General features: G+C 42.4%; 1 protein-coding gene across 2 annotated transcripts in view; it reads left to right on the forward strand.

The window, feature by feature from the left end:
- Positions 1 to 12,556: 12,556 nt before the first annotated feature.
- The window catches only part of COLEC12 (collectin subfamily member 12), a 95,755-nt gene continuing 86,829 nt past the window's right edge, over positions 12,557 to 21,482 (forward strand). For both annotated transcript variants that reach the window (XM_061995851.1, XM_061995852.1), the window contains exon 1: positions 12,557 to 12,697. In XM_061995851.1, coding sequence (XP_061851835.1) covers positions 12,691 to 12,697 — 7 coding nt within the window. In that variant the 5' untranslated portion in view covers positions 12,557 to 12,690. The remainder of the gene's footprint in view (positions 12,698 to 21,482) is intronic.

A 21,482-nucleotide genomic window follows, 5' to 3' on the forward strand; every position in this document is an offset into this window, starting at 1 on the left:
TAAGACTGTGCAAACCAGCTGCATGCTAAGCAGTCATCTTCCAAGCAGGGAAAAAGATGGTCTACATTTTGTGTAGGGAGGTCTGAGTGGCTGAGCTTAGAAGCACAAACTGAGGTCTATAACTCATTGCTCAAGTAGGTTTGTAGGTAATTTTACATGGATCTCAGAGACATATGGATGCACATAACTAATTTTTCATAAATATCCCAAGCAGAGAAAATTTATGTTTTTCTATTGAGACAGAAAGCTTTGTAGAAGACCTGATGGTCTGTAGTGACAAAAGAAAGGTCAAAATCATCTTATACCCTTGTGTCCTCTCCATAGATTTCTCCAAACACATTTTGGGTCATATCCTCCCTCTCTAGAGTTGCATGATGAAAGATTAAAATCACTGGCCACCATGGTCATTCTTTCTTCATTCTTCAACTGGTTTTGGCCTTTCAGTAAAGTTACCCAATACTTTCCATTATAAGGATGTTATAGCTTTGCCAAAGTTCAGTCATTCTAGCTGTAATTTCTTCTGCTGGCTGGATGCCTCTGGCTGATTTTGTTTGGACTTCTTTTGATAATTTTTTTTAGAACTTTCAGTCATTTCCAAGAAAGAACCTAGGGGAAAATGTATATATTGTTGTCTAGGTCAAAAACTCACGGATATTTCCTTTTAAAAACTCTCATTTCCCAGACTTTGGAGCATAGTCCTGAATTTTGGTGGGTAGATGATCTTTGTGTCTGGAATGACCTTTTTCCCAGTGGATATCTGCACAGCATAGAAGCAAGATGTCAGACATGGATTTGTATAGTGAAGAAAAACTTTTAGTCTTTAAGGGTTCTGCCTTATTTGTTGTAAAGACCAGAGAAGAGGCAGGGGAAAAAATAACTTTGTATTTAAAAAGTTGATGGCTTCAGTGCTAGAGAAGAAGACTCTGCCAGGCAGTGCCTGTGTGATATGAGATCTGGTTGAGGTGGAGTTGATTTTCTTCACAGCAGTCCATGTGGTGATGTGTTTCAAATTTGTGACCAAAATAGTATTGATAACACAGGGTAGCTTTTGTTATTGCTGCATGGTGCTTACACAGCATCAAGGCCTACTCCCAGTCTAATTGCTGGGGCAACAGGGTGAGAACAGAGAAGGAACAGCTAATCCAAAACAACCAAGAGATATTCCACAACATGTAACATCATACTCAGCAATAAAATGACTTATTTTCCAAAGTAGCTGCTGCTGCTTGGAGGCTGAGTGGACATGGGTCTGCTGGTGGGAGGTGATAAGTGATTGCCTTTGCATCAGTTGTTTAGGGGTTTTATTCTTTTTTTTTTCCCACTTATTAAACTGCCTTCATCTTAACCCATGATTTTTTCTCACATTTGCCCTTCCAATTCACTCCCTGTACACCTAGGGGGAAAATGAGCCAGCAACTGGTAGGGGCTTAGCTGCCATCAGCTGGCCTCAACCCACTCCAGCAACTTACTAACATCCAGTTTATTTTAGTTTATTGCTATCCATGTTTTTCTGAACAATCTTGATAGGAACACTATGGTATCATTTGCAGGAGGGTTAGGTAGCCACCCCTGCCATGGCAGTCAATGGAATCTAGACTTCAAGCATATAAAATACAGCATGTAAAAAACTGAAGCTGGGTTGGTGGGTTTGTGCTGTCAGTGGCACACCTAATATCCTGATCTCTGACCTCTCAATCATTCACACGTGCTCAGAGAATGCCAGGGTTGATCTTTGCAGGTTTCATACGCATGGAAAGCAGGGACAGGAAGGGCAGAGGCAGCATTGTGTGTGGCGGAGTCTTGTGGGGCTGTGACAGGGACTTTTAGCCAGGCTTGCAAAGGGGAAAATGTGTAATGGAAACATCGACTGTAACATTGGGTACCCTGAGAAACTGTAGCACCTCAGGCAATTAGCTTCTTATGAGAAGAGAACTTTTAACTTTAATCTTACTGTGGCTCAGTCCGATACAATGGAGGTAATGATACTCCTTATCACTTGCAAAGTTTAATTAACATTTGTGAAATATATAAAAGCTAACCTGATGACAGACATAGAGAAAATCAATAACTTTATCTTCAGAGTAGAGTGTGAGTGTCTCAATGAATGGGACCTAGAAAAACAATGAAGAGAAGATAAAATATGGTGCTCAGTAAATTAATTCAGTCCTTCCTCTGTACCAAATAACTGGACTTACTTGAGGAAAAAAAAATGATACACTATTATAAACTAACATCCACATAAATACTTTTAATAATATTTCTTGTTGATAATTCCAAACATATGCAGATAAATTAAAGCCCCATGGGAAATCTTTCTCTTGGCATTTCCTAGCTTGTGAGTGCTCCGTTTCACCTCAGTAATGTTCTTTGAAAACAATTATTTGAGTTATTTATGAAGTCTGGCAAAATGAAAAAGATGTGGTATGTCTTCAAAGCTTTCATTAATATTTTCAGTGAATACCCAATGTCCCTTATCTGCCTAAGAGAAGACAGAAATGCTGCATAAGAAGCAGCTATTGATAATACAATCCCAGAAGCAAAATACAAGGGACTGCTTATCACTATCTATTGCCTAGTTCATTTCTTCCTTTTGAAGTCTGTTCACTCTAAAAAACCATCTAAAAAGACCATTGTAAACCTGGTAAATATGACTAAAAATAATTACTAGAGTGGCAATCTTTTACTGCCATTATGTCCCAACAAGCCAGACTTCACAAGTTCAACATTCACCATAAACTAATTTACATAAATTACAGATGTGTTCTATGTAGTGAGCAAAATAGTCTACAAGTGCAATCATGATATTCCCTGATTTTCAAAGCTTTTTTTTCCCTGTAATTTTCTGGCCAAATTCAGAGCTGAAGAGTTGTAATTCAATACTCCCCTGGATCTACTTACACCCACTTGTTGAAGCATCAGGGAGTCCTGGTGGGTGTAACTCACAGGCTGAAGAGCCAAAATACATTGCAATAATGTTAACTTAATGCAGGGAGAAATTGCTGTCTTTTTATTGACTTTTCTTGCTGTACTCCTCTCCTGTGGGTAAGCAGTATACAAGCCATACTCACTTAGCCTCTGTTTGACTCTTAGGTCTGAGTTGCAAGGTAAGAGGTCAGAAAGCCCACATGTGATGCATTTAGACTTGCCATGTAGATCTCTTTTGCCATAACCAGAAAATTTGGGGAGCAGACACACATAAACCAAGCCATGTTGGTATCTGTAAGTAGATTACACCGGCTTCCACTCCCTGTAGTTCCATATGGTCTTACAGAGACATCCCTTACCTCTGGAGAAGTTGTAAAGCTAGACAAGAGCATGCAGAATATGCCCAGTGGTCCCTGAATCCCAGATGAAATGTGTGGCATATAATGACAGCTGGAGGACACTTCTCTGGACTAAGAGAGCCCAGCTCCCACTGAAGATAAATGAAAACTGAACACCATGGGTATTTAGACAGTCTCAAAACATAGCAAGAGCTTTACTTCCACCCCATCAACATGAACTGAACCCTGGCCAGAATTGTTTTGATGCACTCTGGCCAAAGAGCTGTCCCAGTTAGACATCAGGTGACCAGAAATTACTTTTGAGGAAATAAAAATTGGTTTACTCTGCATGTTGAAAGAAATTCATGTTATGAAAAAACCAAAATGTTATTACTAATGTATTAAAATCTACATCTGCTATGTGACATTTTGGTGCGCAGAAGTTTAATATTTTATTGATTTATACATTCAGCACACATGAGCATCACAGTTGTTTTCAGTAATTTTGACAAAATATTGTACAAGGAAATTGGTCAATAAATTGCCAGAATAAAATTTCCCAAACTTTCTGAATTGGAAAGAATCACTCTTCATTGAAAATATGAATAAAATCCATAATGATGTGTTTCACCAAACATAAAAAATATAAAAGTGGTCCCTAAATATCATCTGGAAGTAATTGTAATAGCTGCATTTTTAATTGCATTACAGTATTTTGCTTTTCTTTAAATTTAGGGTGATTCTAGAGCTGCCTTGTGTGATCCTTCCAAGAAATCCAAGTTCTCAAAGAAAAAAGTCACAGCAGCTGAAAGACAAGAGAACTGGCACATAGGCATTTGCACGATCAACATCCAAACCCTATCTAGAATAAGTCTGCATCTCTGAGCAACTCTGGCCTTCTGAAGACAGCCAGCTGTTTTGCTTCCTTCAGAATCTCCTTCAGTTTCCTAGTTAATCAGAAAATAGAAAAGACAAAAAACAACCTCACTTGTGTGATATAAGTCTAGATCATTAAATACTTTCAAATTATGATGCTAATTACCCAGATACAGAAAAGGCTCATATGTGGATTTAATAAAATGATGGGTAAATAACTTCACCATTTGTTAAGGATCATTTACAAACTCATTACCCAGATCCAAGGATAATGTCTTCACTCTGGGCACACATCCAAAATGGTCATTAACAACAATATGAAACTGTTGTGGATAAAAAGATTTATCATTAAAATATGTTATAATACTCAGCTCTTACTTTTCAAATGCATATTTTGTATTAAACCCAAATGGTACTTACTTGAGACAAATGACCATCCACATATGGTTCCTGTGTCACATGCAGTTCACCTCAATGATTCATGCAATTCTTTTTCAGATTTTTTGTTTAATTATTGCTCTCTATATTGCATTTGCACTCGGGCAATGAGAAGGCTGCCAGTCGAAAGAGAATGCCATGCATACCTACCTCCATGTGCATGGGCCAAGACTTCCTCCAGCATTGCTCTAAGACTTGCTAAATTTCCAAAGAGCTTGTGGATGGAGAAGAAAGCTTGTGGATGGAAAGACCCAAGTGAGGGTGACGGTGCTTCTCAAAGTGGAATCAGTGTGCATATTACTTCTGGTTTTAGATCACTTTAGCAAGGTCTGCACAATTTATTCTAATGTGCATACACAGAGCTTAAATTTGCAACTTTTTATTTTGAACTACTGCTGAATTTTAATATATTTTTTAGAGTAAAAAAGCATGAACCATTACAAATGAACTTCTTTGATATTCATGAGAATGCAGCAAGGAAAAAGTAAACAACACACACATGGGCTGGTAAGTGCTTGCAGTCACACTATGGCACAGCACCTGCAAAGCACTCAGGTACCTTATTTCAGATTTGATGAATAAATTGTAAGAGTTCTATATAAACAAGACATATTAAGCCAATATGTAAACATTTCTAAACAAAGATGATTAGTTTAGACCCTCTGGACCTTCTCTGAGCTTGGGTCTGCCTGCAATGTGGGACCACTTTGTGACATGCAGCCTGTTGCAGTAGTAAGCTGTTGTTATATTATTGTTGTTGTTATTGTTACTGATATTGTTATTGATGTTGTTATTATTGGAGGAAAAAACAGGCCCCAGATCTTTCGTCCTGAACAGGAATACCAAAAATGTCTATAAAACTGAGTATTTATTTGACATTAGATTTCCCTAGAACACAGTATAAAGTTTCCTCAAAATAGAAGAATACGAAAATATGCTTGAAATTTGTTCTGAGAAGAGCAGTGGTTTTAACCAGGGAGGCAGTGTTACTGGGTTTGGCAAATTTCACCATAGCTTTAAATGAAACTTGAAGAATGTAAAAGTGTGTATAAAAAGTTCAAGCTTGTGAAGACTCAGGACTGGGCAATGTTACTTAGAAACTGGATTATGGATTGTATTGCACCCTAAATACAGATATATATTCTGTGGTTTACCAAGCTAGTAGGAATATCTCTTGATCCCTGTGTAGTAAGAAACTGAGATAAAGCTTAAAGTCTGGAAGGTCCAACTATGTGGGGAGCTTGCATCTTAAGCAGAAATACAATGGGGAGTCTGAAAGTAGCACTTGATTTAGTTGTTCAGATTTGGCATCTATCTGAAACCCAGGCAGTGGAAAGATGCTGGAAAGAGTCTGCTCTTGTTAGCTGAAATCAAGTATGCTGGTACATCTGTACAGTATGTAAGGCTGAAATTTGGGAGAATTGAGTTCAATTTCTTTTCAGGTTGTGACTCTGGGTGATTCCCAGTATCCTTATGCCTGAGTATCCTTGTGAGTAGAGCTCAGAGTGCATGGGAAAGATGTCCAAGACACAGGACAATCACTTTGTCTAGCCTTGAGAAGCCCCAGTAAAGCAACCTGGTATCACTCAGAACAAGAAACAGTTTAAACCTCAGGACCTATGACGCCACTGCCAACAAAATGAGACAGCATTATGGCAATGTCATCTTAGGGTGCACTAAGACAGTGTGGCCAGCAGGTCAAAGGAGGTTCTCCTCCTCATCTACTCTGCCCTGTTGAGGCCACATCTGGAGTCATGTGTCCAGTTCTGGGCTCCCTAGTTAGAGAGAGGGAATTTCTGGAGAGTTTCTAGTGGAGGGCTACAAAGATGATGAGGGAATTGGAACATCACATCTTTCTTACAAGGAAACAGTCCTGGGACCGTTTAGCCTGGAGAGAAGTCTGAGGGGAGACTTCATAAATACTTACAAATACCTGAAGGGCAGGTTTTGAGAGGTTGGGGTGAATATTTTTTTTTCTGTAATACCCTGTGGTGGTTTAACACTAGTTAGGTGCCCACCAAAGCCTTTCTATCAAGTCCCCTTCCTAACTTGGACGGAGGAGAGAGAAATATAACAAGAGGTTCATTAGTGAAGATAAGGACAGAGAGATCACTCAGCAATCACTGTCATTGGTAAAACAGACTCAATTTAGAGAGAATTGGTTTGATTCATTATCAGTCAATCAAAACAGAGTATGGAAATGAGAAATAAAAAATTGAATCTGAAAACACCTCCCCTCACCCTTCTCTTCCCAAGTTTCTACCTCCTCCCTCACAGCAGCTCAGGAGGTCAGTTCATCACAGATGGTCTTTACCACTATAAATATATTGGCAAGAAAAGGGGAGCTAAAAGAAATCTTCTCCCTTTAATGGATTAAGAAGGAAACTTAGTAACCAAAGATGAGGAAAAGGTTGAGGTACTTAATGCCTTCTTTGCCTCAGTCTTCAAAAGTAAAGCCAGTTGTTCTCTGGGCATCTGTCTGCGTGAGCCAGAAGACTGTGATGGGGGACAGACTGAAGCCCCAGACTTGAAGCAGTGGCGTCAAATTATGTGGGACCTGCTGCTCTACCTCAACACACACAAGTCGATGGGGCCAGATGGCATCCACTCAAGGGTGCCAAGGGAGCTGGAAGAAGTGCTCATAAAGCCATCTTCTACCAGCAGTCTTGGCTCACCAGGGATGTCCCAGTGCACTGGAGGATGGCAAATGTAACCCCCATCTACGGGAAGGGCTGGAAGGAGGATTCTGGGAACTACAGACCTGTCAGCCTGACCTCAGTGTTGGGGAAGGTTATGGAACAGATTATCCTGAGCACCATCATGAGGCACATACAAGACAACCAAGGGTTCAGGCCTAGCTGACATGGCTTTATGAAAGGCAAATCCTGTCTGATCAATCTGATCTCCTTCTATGACAAGATGACTCTCTTAGTGGATGAGGGAAGGGCTGTGGAAGTGGTCTCCTGGACTTCAGTAAGGCATTCAACACCGTCTACCACAGCATCCTCCTGGAGAAACTGGCTTGGATGGACCTACTCTGAGATGGGTGGAAACTGGCTTGATGGCTAGGCCCAGAGAGTTGTGGTGAATGGAGTTAAATCCAGTTGGTGGCCAGTCACCAGAGGTGTTCCTCAGGGCTCAGTGTTGGGGCCTGTTTTGTTTAACATCTTTATCAATGATCTGTATGAGGGGATCAGGTAAGTAAGTTTGCTGATGACACCAAGCTGGGCAGGTGTGTACATCTGCTTGAAGACTGAGAGGTTTTTCAGAGGGACCTGGACAGGCTGGAGTGATGGGCCAAGGCAAATTGTATGAGGTTCAACAATGCCAAGTGCGAGGTCCTCCACCTGGGCCACAACAACCTCAGGCAATGCTACAGGCTTAGGGATAGAAAGCTATCCTGCAGAAAAGGACCTGGGAGTGTTAATAGACAGCCAGCTGAACATGAGCCAACAGTATGCCCAGGTGACCAAGAAGGCCAATGGCATCCTGGCCTGTATGAGAAATAGTGTGACCAGCAGGACCAAGGAAGTGATTGTCCCCCTGTACTTGGCGCTGGTGAGGCCACACCTTGAATACTGTGTTCAGTTCGGGACCTGTTACTACAAGAAGGACAATGAGGTGCTGGAGTGTGTCCAGAGACAGCAATGAAGCTGGTTAAGGATCTGGAGCACAAGTCTAATGAGGAGCAGCTGAGGGAGCTGAGGATACTTAGCCTAGAGAAGAGGAGGTTGTGCGGATATATGATCACTCTCTACATCTACCTGAAAGGGAACTGTAGTGAGGTGGGGGTCAATCTCTTCTCTCCGGTAATGAACAACACAACATGAGGAAATGGGTTCAAGTTGTGCATGGGGAGGTTTAGATTGGACAATAGGAAAAACTTTTTTTTACTGAGAAGGCTGTTAGGCATTGGAACGGGCTGCCCAGGGAGGTGGTGGAGTCACCTTAGATGAGGTGCTGAGGGATGTGCTTTAGTTTAGTTATGGGCTTGGCAGTGTTAGATTAGTGGTTGGACTCGATATTAAGGGTCTTTTCCAACCATAATGACTCTATGATTCTACGATTTCTCTCAGTGGGAGGACTCCTCACACTTCCCTTGGTACAGTGTGGGGTCCCTCCCACGGGAGACATTCTTCCACAAACTTCTCCAACGTGGGTCCTTCCCATGGTCTACAGTTCTTCATGAACTGCCTCAGCATGGGTCTCATCCATGGAGGAAACAGTCCTTCAGGAACGAACTGCTCCAGAGGGGGAATCCCATGGGGTCATAAGTCATAACAGCAAATTTGGTCCAGCATGTGCTCCTCTCTCCACACATTTGCAGGTCCTGCCAGGAACTTGCTGCAGTGTAGGCTTCCCACAGGGTCACAGCCTCTTTCAGGCATCCACCCACTCTGGTATGGGGTCCTCCACAGGCTGCAAGTGGATTTCTGCTTCCCGGTGGCCTCCATGGAATGCAGGGGGACAGCTGCCTCACCATGGGCTGCACCACAATTCACAGGGGAATCCTTCTTTCAATGCCTGGGCACGTCCTCCCTCCTTCTCCACTGACTTTGGTGTCTGTGGACACGTTCTTACATTGTCACTCCCTTGTGCTGTTGCCAGTTTTGTCTCTATGCAGCAGGTCCTTTCCCTTCAAAAATACGTTAATCACAGAGGTGTTACCTCTACCACTAATTGGCTCAGCCTTGCTCAGCGGTGGGTCCATCTTAGAGCTGACTGGCACTGGCCCTATCAGATACAGGGAAAGCTTCTAGCAGCTTTTTTTTTAAGAAGTCACCCCTGTAGCCCCCTGCTACTAAAACCTGGCCACACAATCCCACTATGTGTCCAGTGACAGGACAAGGGGTAAGGGACACAAGCTGGAACACAGGGAACTCCACTTGAACAAGAGGAGAAACTTCTTTCTTGTGAGGGTGAGGGAGCCCTGGCACAGGCTGTCCAGGGAAGCTGTGGAGTCTCCTTCTCTGGAGGGTTTCAAAACCCACTTGGATGCATACCTGTGTTATTTGATCAAGATTAACCTGCTTTAGCAGGGGGATTGGACTAAATGACTTCTCAGGGTTCTTTCCAATCCCTACCATTCAGTGATTCTGCAATTCTGTGAAAATACTCACAGCGAGTTGGCTGGAAGAAGTGCCTTGGGATCTGCCACGTCTCTGTCAGCATTGCCTGCTGCAGCATTGGTTTCCTGTGCCTTCACTGTAGCCTGACCCAGGGATACCAGTAGCATTTAGACTGCACCCCACAACCCACCTTCTGCAGTAGGATGGGATGTTGGAAGCCAGGCTAAACATAAGGCAGGTCTCCTCTGGACATAATAGCTCGGATCATCATTTTCAAAACGCTTATTGTACAACAACTAGAAATTTTGGGAGCTGTTCACACAACAAACAGAGACAACAGAGAGGAGACTCTAGAACTGAATCCATTTATGGATGGAATGGACCTGGTTTCACTGACTTTTAAAGCCAGTATTTCTAAACTACATCACTCAGTGGTTAGGGTGTTTTGGGTTTTTTTAATCTATGATTCTCTTGGTTAATCAAACTGATTTTGATGAAGAGAGTATATGCTCCGTAATATCAGTAATCCACTTGGTATTCAGCTCATTAAGTACGCCTGCTCAATTACCCCACCTCTGTCAATCATCAGTCGTCTGCCTTCTTCTTCATTAAGCTTGGGGTTTTGAAGAGGTGGTGATAGCATCTAACAGATATATTTTCCTCTGATGGACAGAGATAGGTCAGTGGGGAATAAAAAAGGAACATTTACTTCAAAAAACAAAACATAAAATACTTGATTTTAGAGAAAAGATTTGACACAGAAAACAATTCACAAGTTTCCTGAATTTCTTCACTAAAACTGGATTTTAAAAGTAGTATTAGTAGAAACTCATAGGCTCTTTAAATATATAATGTATTGACAACGTGGAACACAACACAATTAAGAGAATACAGATGCTTACTTTAGAAAAATGAAGTGTCCCACTACATCCACAAATTAATAAATATTTTAAAGTCAAAAGAATAGAGGTAGATCTCAGGCCTAATGAATCATTCATAAACTCTACATGAATTCAAAATACTCATTATTTTTCTTTCAGTTAGTAAAGAACATGTTTTCCTCAGACACAGCAGTTTGCTCATAGGTCTCTGCAACTTTTGATTGCTATCCTTCAGTTCACTAAGGTTACTATCTGAAGAATTAGAAAAGTGTTATCACTGCTTTTGAGGAATTTTCTAAATTCCTGCATGGTTCTGCTCCTTGGACATCCCAGGTTTAAAGTCATGTTCTTCTTTCTTCTTTTTTTAAAGTATTCCTTCAGTGCCATGTTTTCAAACAGAAGTACTTTTTCTTTGGAGGAGTGGATCTTCTCTGTTGGTTTAATCCAGATTATAAGATTTAATGGAGAAATCTCTTCTTGGAAACATGCTCCTAAGCTTTGGATTGGATATTTTTTAGCTTGAGAAGCTGAATGATACCAATTCTTCAAAACAAAAAATGTGAATTAACTCAGGATTCAGAATAGATCACATAACTGACCAAGCATTAATCAGTCTTACAAACACTCCAAGAGCTGTTGTGCTAATTCAACACAACACTACAGGACATTCGTAATTACCTGACAACTGTGTTCAGATTTAAAGTGTTTTACTCAATGACTTGTACCACATATATTCTAGACAACAGCCAGAGTGTAAACTAAAATCTGGGTCAAGTGTCTTTGATATCTGAGCCCCGCTTCAAAGCAGCAAATGGCTACTGCAGCTGGTATTCAAATATTTTTGTCACTCCCAAACTGAAGGTACTGCTTCTGAGTCAATGAAACACACTTAGACGGATGTCAAGTCATCTGACTGGCTGAATGAATTTAAATTTCTGTTCTTCAATTTTTGCTCTACAGTGGTTACTGTTTGTGGATTCAGTCCTTCATCCTTTGCTCAGACAAGATTGTACCTGGTAGGCTTCCAAGGCTTTTTGACTTGTTAAACTAATGCTGTGACTAAACTAACTGCACCACGATGTTTCTGGGATACTATGGTCCTTATTGGAGCCATAGGCCCCCTGAAAAGGCCATGTAACATAATCATTTCTTTGGGCATCCTCTCATTCAACTAACTGTTATACCAAAAATTGCAAAGGCAAAATCGTATGTGCCTTCTTTGCCTGATGGGAAATACCTTTGCTAGTTTAATTCCTCCCAGAATGAATTGGTGCACATTTCACCAGCACTGATGCTAACCGTCAAACCTGGATCACCTTATGACCGTCTTTGATAGCCTAGATATGGGTAGGTTTGCAGAAAATCAAAGTGAGTCTTGCATGAAGACAGGAAGCTGGAAACGATCCATTATTCCAGGCAACATCCAGGAGTAGAGAAATAAAAGACAACTGGCCTGTATCTCCCTAATCCAACAAATATCTACACACATTCTTCAGTGTGTGCGCTGAGCTGAATACAACGGGAACTTAAGAAGATTCCGTACTGAATCCAACGGGACAGTGGCGGCGCACGGCCCAGCGCCAAGGTGCCCGTCGCGCGTCCCGCATCTTTTCCGAGCCGGTGCGCACCCGCAGCCGCGGGATCTCCCTCCCGCTCGGCCAGCGGTGCCTGACATCGTTCTGCTCCCCGGAGACACCCCGTCTCACTCAAGTTCCCCGGCCACCGGTGGGTGTCCCGCTCCCTCACCGGCAGATCCTGCCTCCCACGGCACCCCCACCTCGGGAACCCCGCCGTCCCGCGGGCCTCGGCGGTGCCGGTCCGCGACGCCCCCAGCCCCCCCCCCGCTGCCCGGCCCCGGCCGCGGCCCCTTCCCCGGGGCGGAGGGAGGGAGGCGGGGCCGGGCCGCGGCTCCGCGGGGCCGGGTCGGGCCGCGCGAAGCTGGTGGCGAGAGCGCCGTGCCGCCGGCGGCCGAGGAGCGACGGCGAGCGGCGGCAGCAGCGGCAGCGGCCGCGGCCGGGGTGCAGAACAGGGCCCGCGGCGGGGGCGCGCCCGGCCCCCGGCATGGCCCGGCAGTAGGCAGGGAGAGCCGCCCGCCCTCCGCCGCTCCCGGCGGCAGCCCCCGCCGCGCCCCGTCTGTCCTATGTGACCCGCCCCGGCGCCAAGATGAAAGGTAGGGACGGCAGCCGGGCGCCCGCTCCGCCGCCCGCACACGTGCTCCGCAGGCACCGGGCAGCGGGCACTGTACAGCGGGCAGCGGCAGGGCTGCGTGCGGGCGGGGCAGGGTGCCGGCGGGTCGGGCAGGCAGCGTGCGGGGTGGGTGCGCCAGCGGCGGGCAGGGCGCAGGTTGGGGAGGTGTCGGGGCGGGTGCGGGAGGGCACACCGCGTGCGGGTACTACATCGTCAGGACGCGGGCAGCTGGTGGCGGGACGGGCAACGCGAGGGTCTCCTCGCCACCCCGGGGCGCAGATGGGGCAGCCCCGGCTCCGCGCACGGAGCTCCGCGCCGCTACTTCGCTTCGGCGAGCACTGCTCCGTCCCGGTCCGGGGAGCGGGGTGTCCTGCCCCCTCCCCCGTCATGTGTGCTCTCCTCAGCACGGTTTCTCTCGGCACCCAACTTTCATCTTCCCTCTCCCCGGCGCCCCGAGAAGAAGACTTTTATTTCTCCCCGATTTACTTATTTGTTTGGCAGCTTTTTGCGATGTTCTTGGTGTTGCTTCTAAACATCTGGCAGTGATTAGGTGCCAGTAGAGGCTTAACTGGCTTGTGAAATGTATTTGGCATATTTCTCCTCAACATCCACCGACTGGAAAATATTTGGTCTGTGCTTTGCATCTGTTAAAACTGAAACTTTGTTTCTTTTCCCCTTTTCCTTTTTCTCCCTGCTCACCGCACCGCACCCGCCCCCCCCAATTCCCGCGCCTTTTTGTTTTAAATGGATGAAACACGCCACTTCTAGCGGTTGACACCGTTCCACAAAGTTGTGACTGAGAGGTCTTAGATAACAGACTTTTAAAATCAAATAAAGAAGCAAGTTGCCAATTTGTGACACTGTGACCTGGTAAAGATGTATTAGAGGGGTTTCAAGAAAGCCTTCTGTTGATGAAAATCGGTAGCCTTACAGCGAAAGACAGAGAAAACATCAAAGGACGTTATGGAAAGTTTAGGAAGTAGTTGGCAGTTTGTGAGAGATGAATCTAGTTTTTCTTCAGAGGCAAAAATAAACTTGAAGGGTGGAAGGAAAAAACCGTACAAGAAAATTGCTTTTGGGCACCAGTATGCCTGTGCTTGGATTGCAGTGTTTGATTCCAGATGCCAGGAGGCCAGTAAACATCATGATAGTTACACTCACTTTCCAGAGTCTGGGACACCAAATGATGTGATTATTTATTCACTTGCCAGAGTAGCTGCCTGAAACGAGGGGAAGCTTTTTTGGGGGTTTTATTTTTTCAAGCCCACACACACTATTTAAGTTACTTCTGGCACTGTGACACGATGTCTCTAACAGGGCTGTGCAACGTATTAGAAAGAATGCATTTACAATGTACTTTATTTATTGGATATTCATGCCAAAAGTTTTGTCATCAGCTTGTCATGATCAGCATTAAGTTTAATGGCAGGAAAAATCCAAAACAATGGGGATCCAGTCATATAAACCCATAGCTGTTATCACTGAAAACCTTATGCCTTGTTGGGACTGAGGCTGCGCTGGTTTGGGAAGGTAGGGGGACGCAAAGGATCAAGGATGGCAGTAACATACAATGCAGCCTGTATCTCCTTCCATTCTGCCTTTGTCACACTTCTTTGCAAGGTGAGGAAGTGGCATTTGGAGGGAAGATGTTTCTCCCGCTGGGAGCACATGTTGGTTCCCCGCACTCCACCAAGAGGGAGATGCTTCACTCTGGTTGTTAGTCCTTACTATTCAGTTTCCCAAAGAGTGGTCAGAGCCATTTTATTTCTTTCCTCCAGAAACTTACAGAAATCAGTAACAAAACATGTAAGGAAGAACCCTTAAATGACTGTGCTAATAAAAAAAGAGAGACTTCAAACAAATCATCACATCAAGTGCCATTGCTAGTGTTACGGAAGTCAGAGAGCCAAACCAAATTTTGACTCTATGTTTTCCCTTTCTGGATACAGACTTGGTTTTTCATATTTTCTTTTTAAACCTGATGGTGGTGATAATTGTAGGACTGTAGAACTCAGTGTAGTCACACTTTTTTCTCAATAATAACAAAATGAACTGTTGATTGCAGCTGTCTCTCTACCCTCTCTGGAGAACGGAGGAATATCTAAATAATTACATCACTAAATATCTGTAAGGAATAAATTATATTTTCCATTGCTGGTATTTGTAATGTGTTATGTTTTAAATCAGTAAAACAAATTGAAGTTTATGTTTAATGTGCTGGCAGTTCTATTTCCAGCAAACTACACTGAGCTCACAAGCTTTGTGGTACTTTTTAGTAATAATTCATGTGATTTATTAAGGGGCTTGACTGCTCTAGGGTCAGATGTATCTTTATCAAATGATACTTCTGGGTTGTAGTTATTTATTGGGGTATGAAGGAGTACTTGTTGCCTGGGAAACAAGTGAAAACAGCTTCCTCATAGTCCAACACCATCACATGTTCAAAAACATTGGCCCTAATTTAAGACAGAGACCATCAAAATTAAAACTGAGAACCTCTTTCTGTATATCTGTAATATATTTTATAACTATGACTTTAAACTCTGTCTGTAGGCGCCACTGACATGGCGGTTCTGGTGGCAGGTATTATTGGATGAAATGTGAATATTGTTTGAATAACCACTTAAAACTAATGCCCAAAATCCACCAGTGACAAAGTCAAGGATGACAGAGGAGCTCTTCATTATACCATGATAGCTCAGCTGCTTCTTTCAGGTGGTTCTCGTCCTCCTCCTTCCTTTCTACCCTTGCAGCTACCTTGCTCTGTATCACTTAGGTAGTGACAGTGTCGGTGGATGAAACAGCTGGTGCCTTGTGCTTCAGAACTGGAATATGACCAAAACACCCTATCCTATGCAATTCCTCTCATTTAAAAAAAAAAAAAAAGCCCCAAAGATGCACAGAGTGAAATGACAGGACAGGTTCATCCTTGATTGTGCTCCACTGAAACCAGTGAAGCTGGCACTGCTTCAGAATGGTCTAGTCTGAACACCCAGGTTTCCTAGCATTGACCAGCTTGCCTCAAAGCAGCTCTGTGTGCTTTGTGCACGGAGTACATTGAGCTTTCACAGGCTATGCCAGTCCCATTTACCTCAAGTTTGCTTTATACAGTGCACACTTTAACAGATAGTTAATGATATATCAACCTGTAATGCTGAAATCATCCTTTATGTGTTTTAACTTGGAGCCTGGCTGTAATCCACAGGTAAAGGCTCCATTTGCAAAAGTTGAGTGTGCAATTCAGTTGCTCTTTCTTGGCTGCCTTGAAAAGTCTTTAAATGCATAACCTATTTGTATGAACCCTACATTCCTAATAGACTTTGTCTTTATGTTTTGATGCCACTGCTATTTTTAAAGAGCAAAGGAGTACAGTATCTCTCTCTCTCTCTAGTCTCCTTGTGCACAAAATCAAATGAACAGTCATCTGCAAATAGGTCTTTCCTGGATAGAAGCTTCAAAATGCAGATTTAAAAAAAATCCAGTCCAGAGCATTTTGCAGAAGCCAGAAAGTATCTGAAATCCAAGGATTAGAAGTGATCTAGTAACCTTTCCTTAGTCCAGTTATAACAGAGCTCATATGAATATAGTGACATAAACATGAAACATATGCAGGAGCTCCGAGTGGTGTGTGTTGGACATGTCACAGGACCCCACTGCAGAAGTTCAAAGGCATGAGCAGTTATAATAAATGTGTGATACAATGCAGAACAAATCCTAAGCAATGACTATACAGTCAGCGAATTGGTTGGCAACACAGAGGATTTTAAATGTGTGAATGAGAAAGGGGATCACGCATGCGTGTGTCGAAGGATAGTCTTATTAACAATGTAGAGGAAAGTAGAGTGTTAGAAGCTGTGAAGATACAAGAAAAATCTGTTCCTGCACAGATAGAAATATTACTGCACAGCTGTAGTGAAGACTGAGCAGAATTAGCATATAAGCTATTTATGACAGGAGTATTATCAGCAAGAAGTTGTAATGTTCATCTTTGCTTTCAATAGTCTACTTTTCCCAGCCACGTTGAACTAAGAATGGCACTGGTGAGCCTATATCTGTGAAGAAAGGAGTTTTTAAAAATCTCTTGTGTCTCTTCCTGCTGCTACTTTGCATAACACAAATTTATTCTAGGCTGATTTTGCTACAGCTGAGAGCTAAACAGAGCCCCTTTTTTGTCACAACCACTGAACAGTTTGCTTAGATCTGCACTCAAAGACCATTGTGCCCAGAGATTCAAACACTTTTGCCTGATTGGTTAAGGAGGAAAGGTAATCTTGCATAGAGATAGAGCTGGTTAGGCCTTACAGAGGAAAATCAGAGTAAAATAAAGAGAACTGGAAGAAATGTCAAGGATGAAAGCAGTTTAGTACTGTGAAGGATGCGTGCCCAGTTATCTTCAGCTACACAAAATATTCCTTATCCAGAGGTTCTGTGTGTCAGAGCAGAGATTTCCTTCTTCCAACCTTCTCCCTGGGAAAGCAAAATAAAGACGCTTTTTTACCAGGCACTGAAAGTTAACCTGATCCTCCTAATAATGTGAGCATGGTCTGTATGAGTGAGGGATCAACCTAAGATTAATTGTCTTTGGAGTTTGACTGCTTCCACCTAAAACTGCCATCCCCTTTGGTGCATAAATTTGAGGTGAAGACTGGGACATCTCTGTGGAACAAAGTGGATGAGTTATGGGAGGTAATAGAGACATGTGTTGTCAGGAATGTGTATGCCTTTTTAATGCTGTTTTTAATTGCCTCCTCTAACATATAGACAGGGAGGCATGATTTTTCAGTGTACTAATGAGAACAGATCTGTTTGCTCTTAAATCATTACACTGAAATGCAATATGATTTAAACTCTTAACTTCTAAGGTTGACCCTCCACACCATGCAGCTGGTCTTGACTCCAGTACTGCAGCAATGTTTTGCAGAACTTATGGACTAACAAAAGTTTTGTTCAAGCAACATCCCCGCTTTTACTGTCTTCATTTTGTGCCAATACTCTTGTATCTCTCAATTTCTTAATCTTCTGTCTTCTTCTACATTCTTAATGTGAGCTTGCACATTTTTTCAGGCATAGCGCGAGGATAGATCAAGACCAGAATATTTAAATGGACCCATTTATCATAATTCTTTGTTTTATTTTGGTTATGCATATATTAGGTGTTGAGAGACACAATTCTAGTTTTAGAGTCTTAGATTAAAAGTGTCAGGGGAGGACTTATGTCCTGGGACTTTGTCTTTTTGTTTCTTGAGATACTGAAAACAGCCTGAAGAACAGAGGTGGAGAAAAGCCTGTCTTATTGCCAGAACCCAGACTCAAACAACATCCCAAAGGATGTTTCAGAATGCAGGGAGGTGAGCTCACTTCCAGGACTGCCTCAGCTGAACCTCTGCCAGAGCTCCCCTGAAGTGCAGGTACTTTGCAAGTGCAGAATCCACGTAATCCCCCTCTGAAGGAGCTTACTGCATGCCAAGTCAGACAAAGGACCAGGTGATATGCACAATACATACAGAGTCAACAACAGCGACACTGCAAGCGATTTGTCAGCTTAAGACTTTGCTGATAGGAAAGGGTTTTAAGTGCGGGGTAGGTTTTTATGAGGGAGGACTTACCCAAGAAAAAGCAAAGAGAGAAAGACTTGAATATAAAAAGGCGCTATGAGGAGAAACTAGCAGAGAAATGGGAAGAGGACAAGTGAAACAAAGCATCTGTGTAGAGAGAGGGGAACGGGCAACCCGTTAGCACAAGCAGGAGACTGTCCAGAATAAAAGCTATGAAAACCAGTGGAAACCAATTAGACTGATGAAGTCATCAACATCTGAAGGCTGCAGCTGCTCGCTGTGCTTCTGCTGGCTCAGTTTCACCTCTAGGTCAGCACTTTGAATGTAGAACTGGTTAATAGTGACCAGAAATGCATATAAATCTGGTGTCTGCTCAAAAACCTTTTGAAATTTGATATGAGAAATATATTGGTGTTCACTGTTTTCATCTGTCTGAACAGTTGTTAATATTACAGAAACCTCACAAGTGGACAAGTTTTGCTTTTCTCTGAGAGGACTGAGATAGAGAGAGTGGGCAGAAGTAGCTTTTCAACACTGCAGGTGGTCTCTCTGGCCGGATCCTGAATACACTTGTTACACAGTCCTGCTCGTTCTTGGGTGAATATCATCATTTTCAACTATTATGCACAATGTCTTTCCAAATAGTACCAAAAAAAATATCTGTTCTTGATAATGTTAAAATGACTTTTATAGAGTTGCACTGCGATATAACTATATAGTTCCCATTAAGGCAGTGGGAAAGACAGGGCCCAATTAACTATTAAAGCTCCTTGAGAGAGAGATTTATTTTAAAGGAAACTCTTACACTAGATGTCATTGTTACTGCAAATTAGTCTTAGAGTTTTGAGTTCCCAGCGTGGTTCTTAGGGGTAAGTATGCTGTAAATCCAGTTTTCAGGGGTATTGTAAAGTAGCTTCCAAAATCTGAGTTGAAACTCAGCATGAGAATCTTCTGCCCAGATGCCTCACTCTCTCCTGAATTAGATTTCCCTGGATTTTGAAATGCAGTGTAGAATATTGATGTCTTTTCTTAATTCAAAGCTTCACACAAAGACTTTAAACAAGTACTTCAAATCTGTGCTTACTGCACACAGAAGTTCTAGAAGTAATTGGGTAGCATGTGTCTGTAGGCACCATATGATCCAGGTGGGGTCATATGACTACAATTCCAAGGTCTAGTTTGCTTCATTAGTTAATTATGCTTAAATGCTTTAAAAAAATATTCCTTTTGCTTCACTAGTTAATTATGTTTAAATATCTGAGCAGAATGTACTCTTAAAAGCTGGCAACTGGATGTGTACATTAGCAGCTTTCTGTAACACCTTCCATATGCCACCAATGACACTCACAAAAGGAAAGAGAGAAAATTGAAACGATTTCCCTAAAATCAGCTTTCACCAAAGGCTCCTCAGATCTGATTATGTTCCAGCAAAGGGACAGAGAAGTCCAGTAGTTATAGGCCCTGTATAGTCCTAGGGCAAATTTGGCATCCTTTTTGGCTCCAGGCCAGCTCTTTCTTACTTGACCTTAGAGTGACTCATAAGTGGTCCATGATTAATTTATTTAAGATTTAAGAACAAGAACTAGAAATTACACAGTTCTACTCCACAGATTTTTTTCTTTGCCTCTAGCAGATTAATCAAATGAGAGTCTAATTTGTTTTAGATTAAATGAATTCCTTCTGTTCACTGTGTTAATCCCCAGCTGAACTGCCTTTTTATAATTTCCACCCCTTGAAGCATTGTACTGTAACTTATTTAACTCTACAACTGTATTTATTAGAGGTGTTGCAGGAAAAATTTATAAGTGAAAGGCAAGCAGAATTTGGCATTGGTACTTGGTGGGTGTGAGTATTATGAAAACAACTCAAACAACTCAAGGCTTTTTTTTTTCTTTGGACCAGAGCTCTTTCTCTGCACCGATTGCCTAAAATATTCAATGTACTGCTGCTCAGGTACAGTGAGGTGCTCATTTTTAGTGGTTTGCTGTAAGCTTGGCATGACAATCTGTTGTAGCCTCCAAGGAGACTCTTGTAAACTTGATGAAACAGGAGATCTCTGGTGGTCCTTCCTCTACAGAGTTAAATACAATTGCTTGCTCACATGTGTTTCTGTTCTACTCAAAGTTCACCTCTTTTTATGGACCTTCTTCCTGACAGCGCTCAGTAGAAGTCAGTGGAATAAGGAATCACATTTTAAACAGCTTTTTGTGTTTCTTCATCTTATTCTGGATTCTGTGTCTTTCGACTCACAGCAGAATGCAGCTTCAAACTAATTTATGGATGGTCTTTCCAGCACTAAAGAGTTAATTCTACCATATGGGAAATAAAAACAGATTCTGCTTTATTATCTGCTTCAAGGAGGAGTCTGCCCTTCATATTTTTCACCCAGGAAAATAAGCTTTGCCTATATATAAATGTGCATATATATAACATAAATTCTGCATTCATTCCAGTCTTCTTTGTAACAGAGAAGGGTTGAATTCAAACTAACGAAAAAATATTTCTAACCTGTGGCTTTCATGGTGTCAAACAAAAATGTCTTAGACCAGTTGCAGCCCCACTCAACTGTATAGTCACCACTGATGTAAAAATGCAAAATTTCCTTTCGTAATATCAGCCATCGGTGTTTAAAACTCATGAATTTCTTCCACTACAGTTTCTGATACTGCTTTTAAAAGCATACGGCACAAAATCATGCTGGAAGTTTTCTTACTATTTGCTTTCCTACTTGGTGTGTATTTTCTTAACCTCTGTAATTCATCACAGATCACATTTTCGTAGTTTTCTCTTGAGAAGCTGTTCACTTTTCAATGAAAACTTAGGTTCTTTGGTATTTTCCTGATACAAAGATATCATGGAGCTTTGAGATGTTTGTAAAACTTGTGACAAAACTTCAATATTTTCAGCACTGGAACAAGCAGCTGAGCGCCAAGTTTCTGCCACCTCCAGCGAGTGCAATACTGCCCAAAAGACATGGGAGAAGCAGGCAGGGGCACATGTCTTTGCCTCAGGACATAAATTTCTAGGCTTGTTCATCGTCTTCATTTTTAATATTTCATGCATGGATTTCTTTTCCAGTAGGACTTTCAACCCATCCTAGCCTCTTTTTCCAACGGACATGATGCTGTTTCTGAACGTTTAGTCTAACCTTGTTTTATGCATGTCTTCTATTTTCCTTAAACTTCTTCCATTACAGTTAATATTGTAAAATAT

The sequence above is a fragment of the Colius striatus genome, chromosome 4 (assembly GCF_028858725.1).
Source record: "Colius striatus isolate bColStr4 chromosome 4, bColStr4.1.hap1, whole genome shotgun sequence".
NCBI classification, from domain to species: Eukaryota; Metazoa; Chordata; class Aves; order Coliiformes; family Coliidae; genus Colius; species Colius striatus.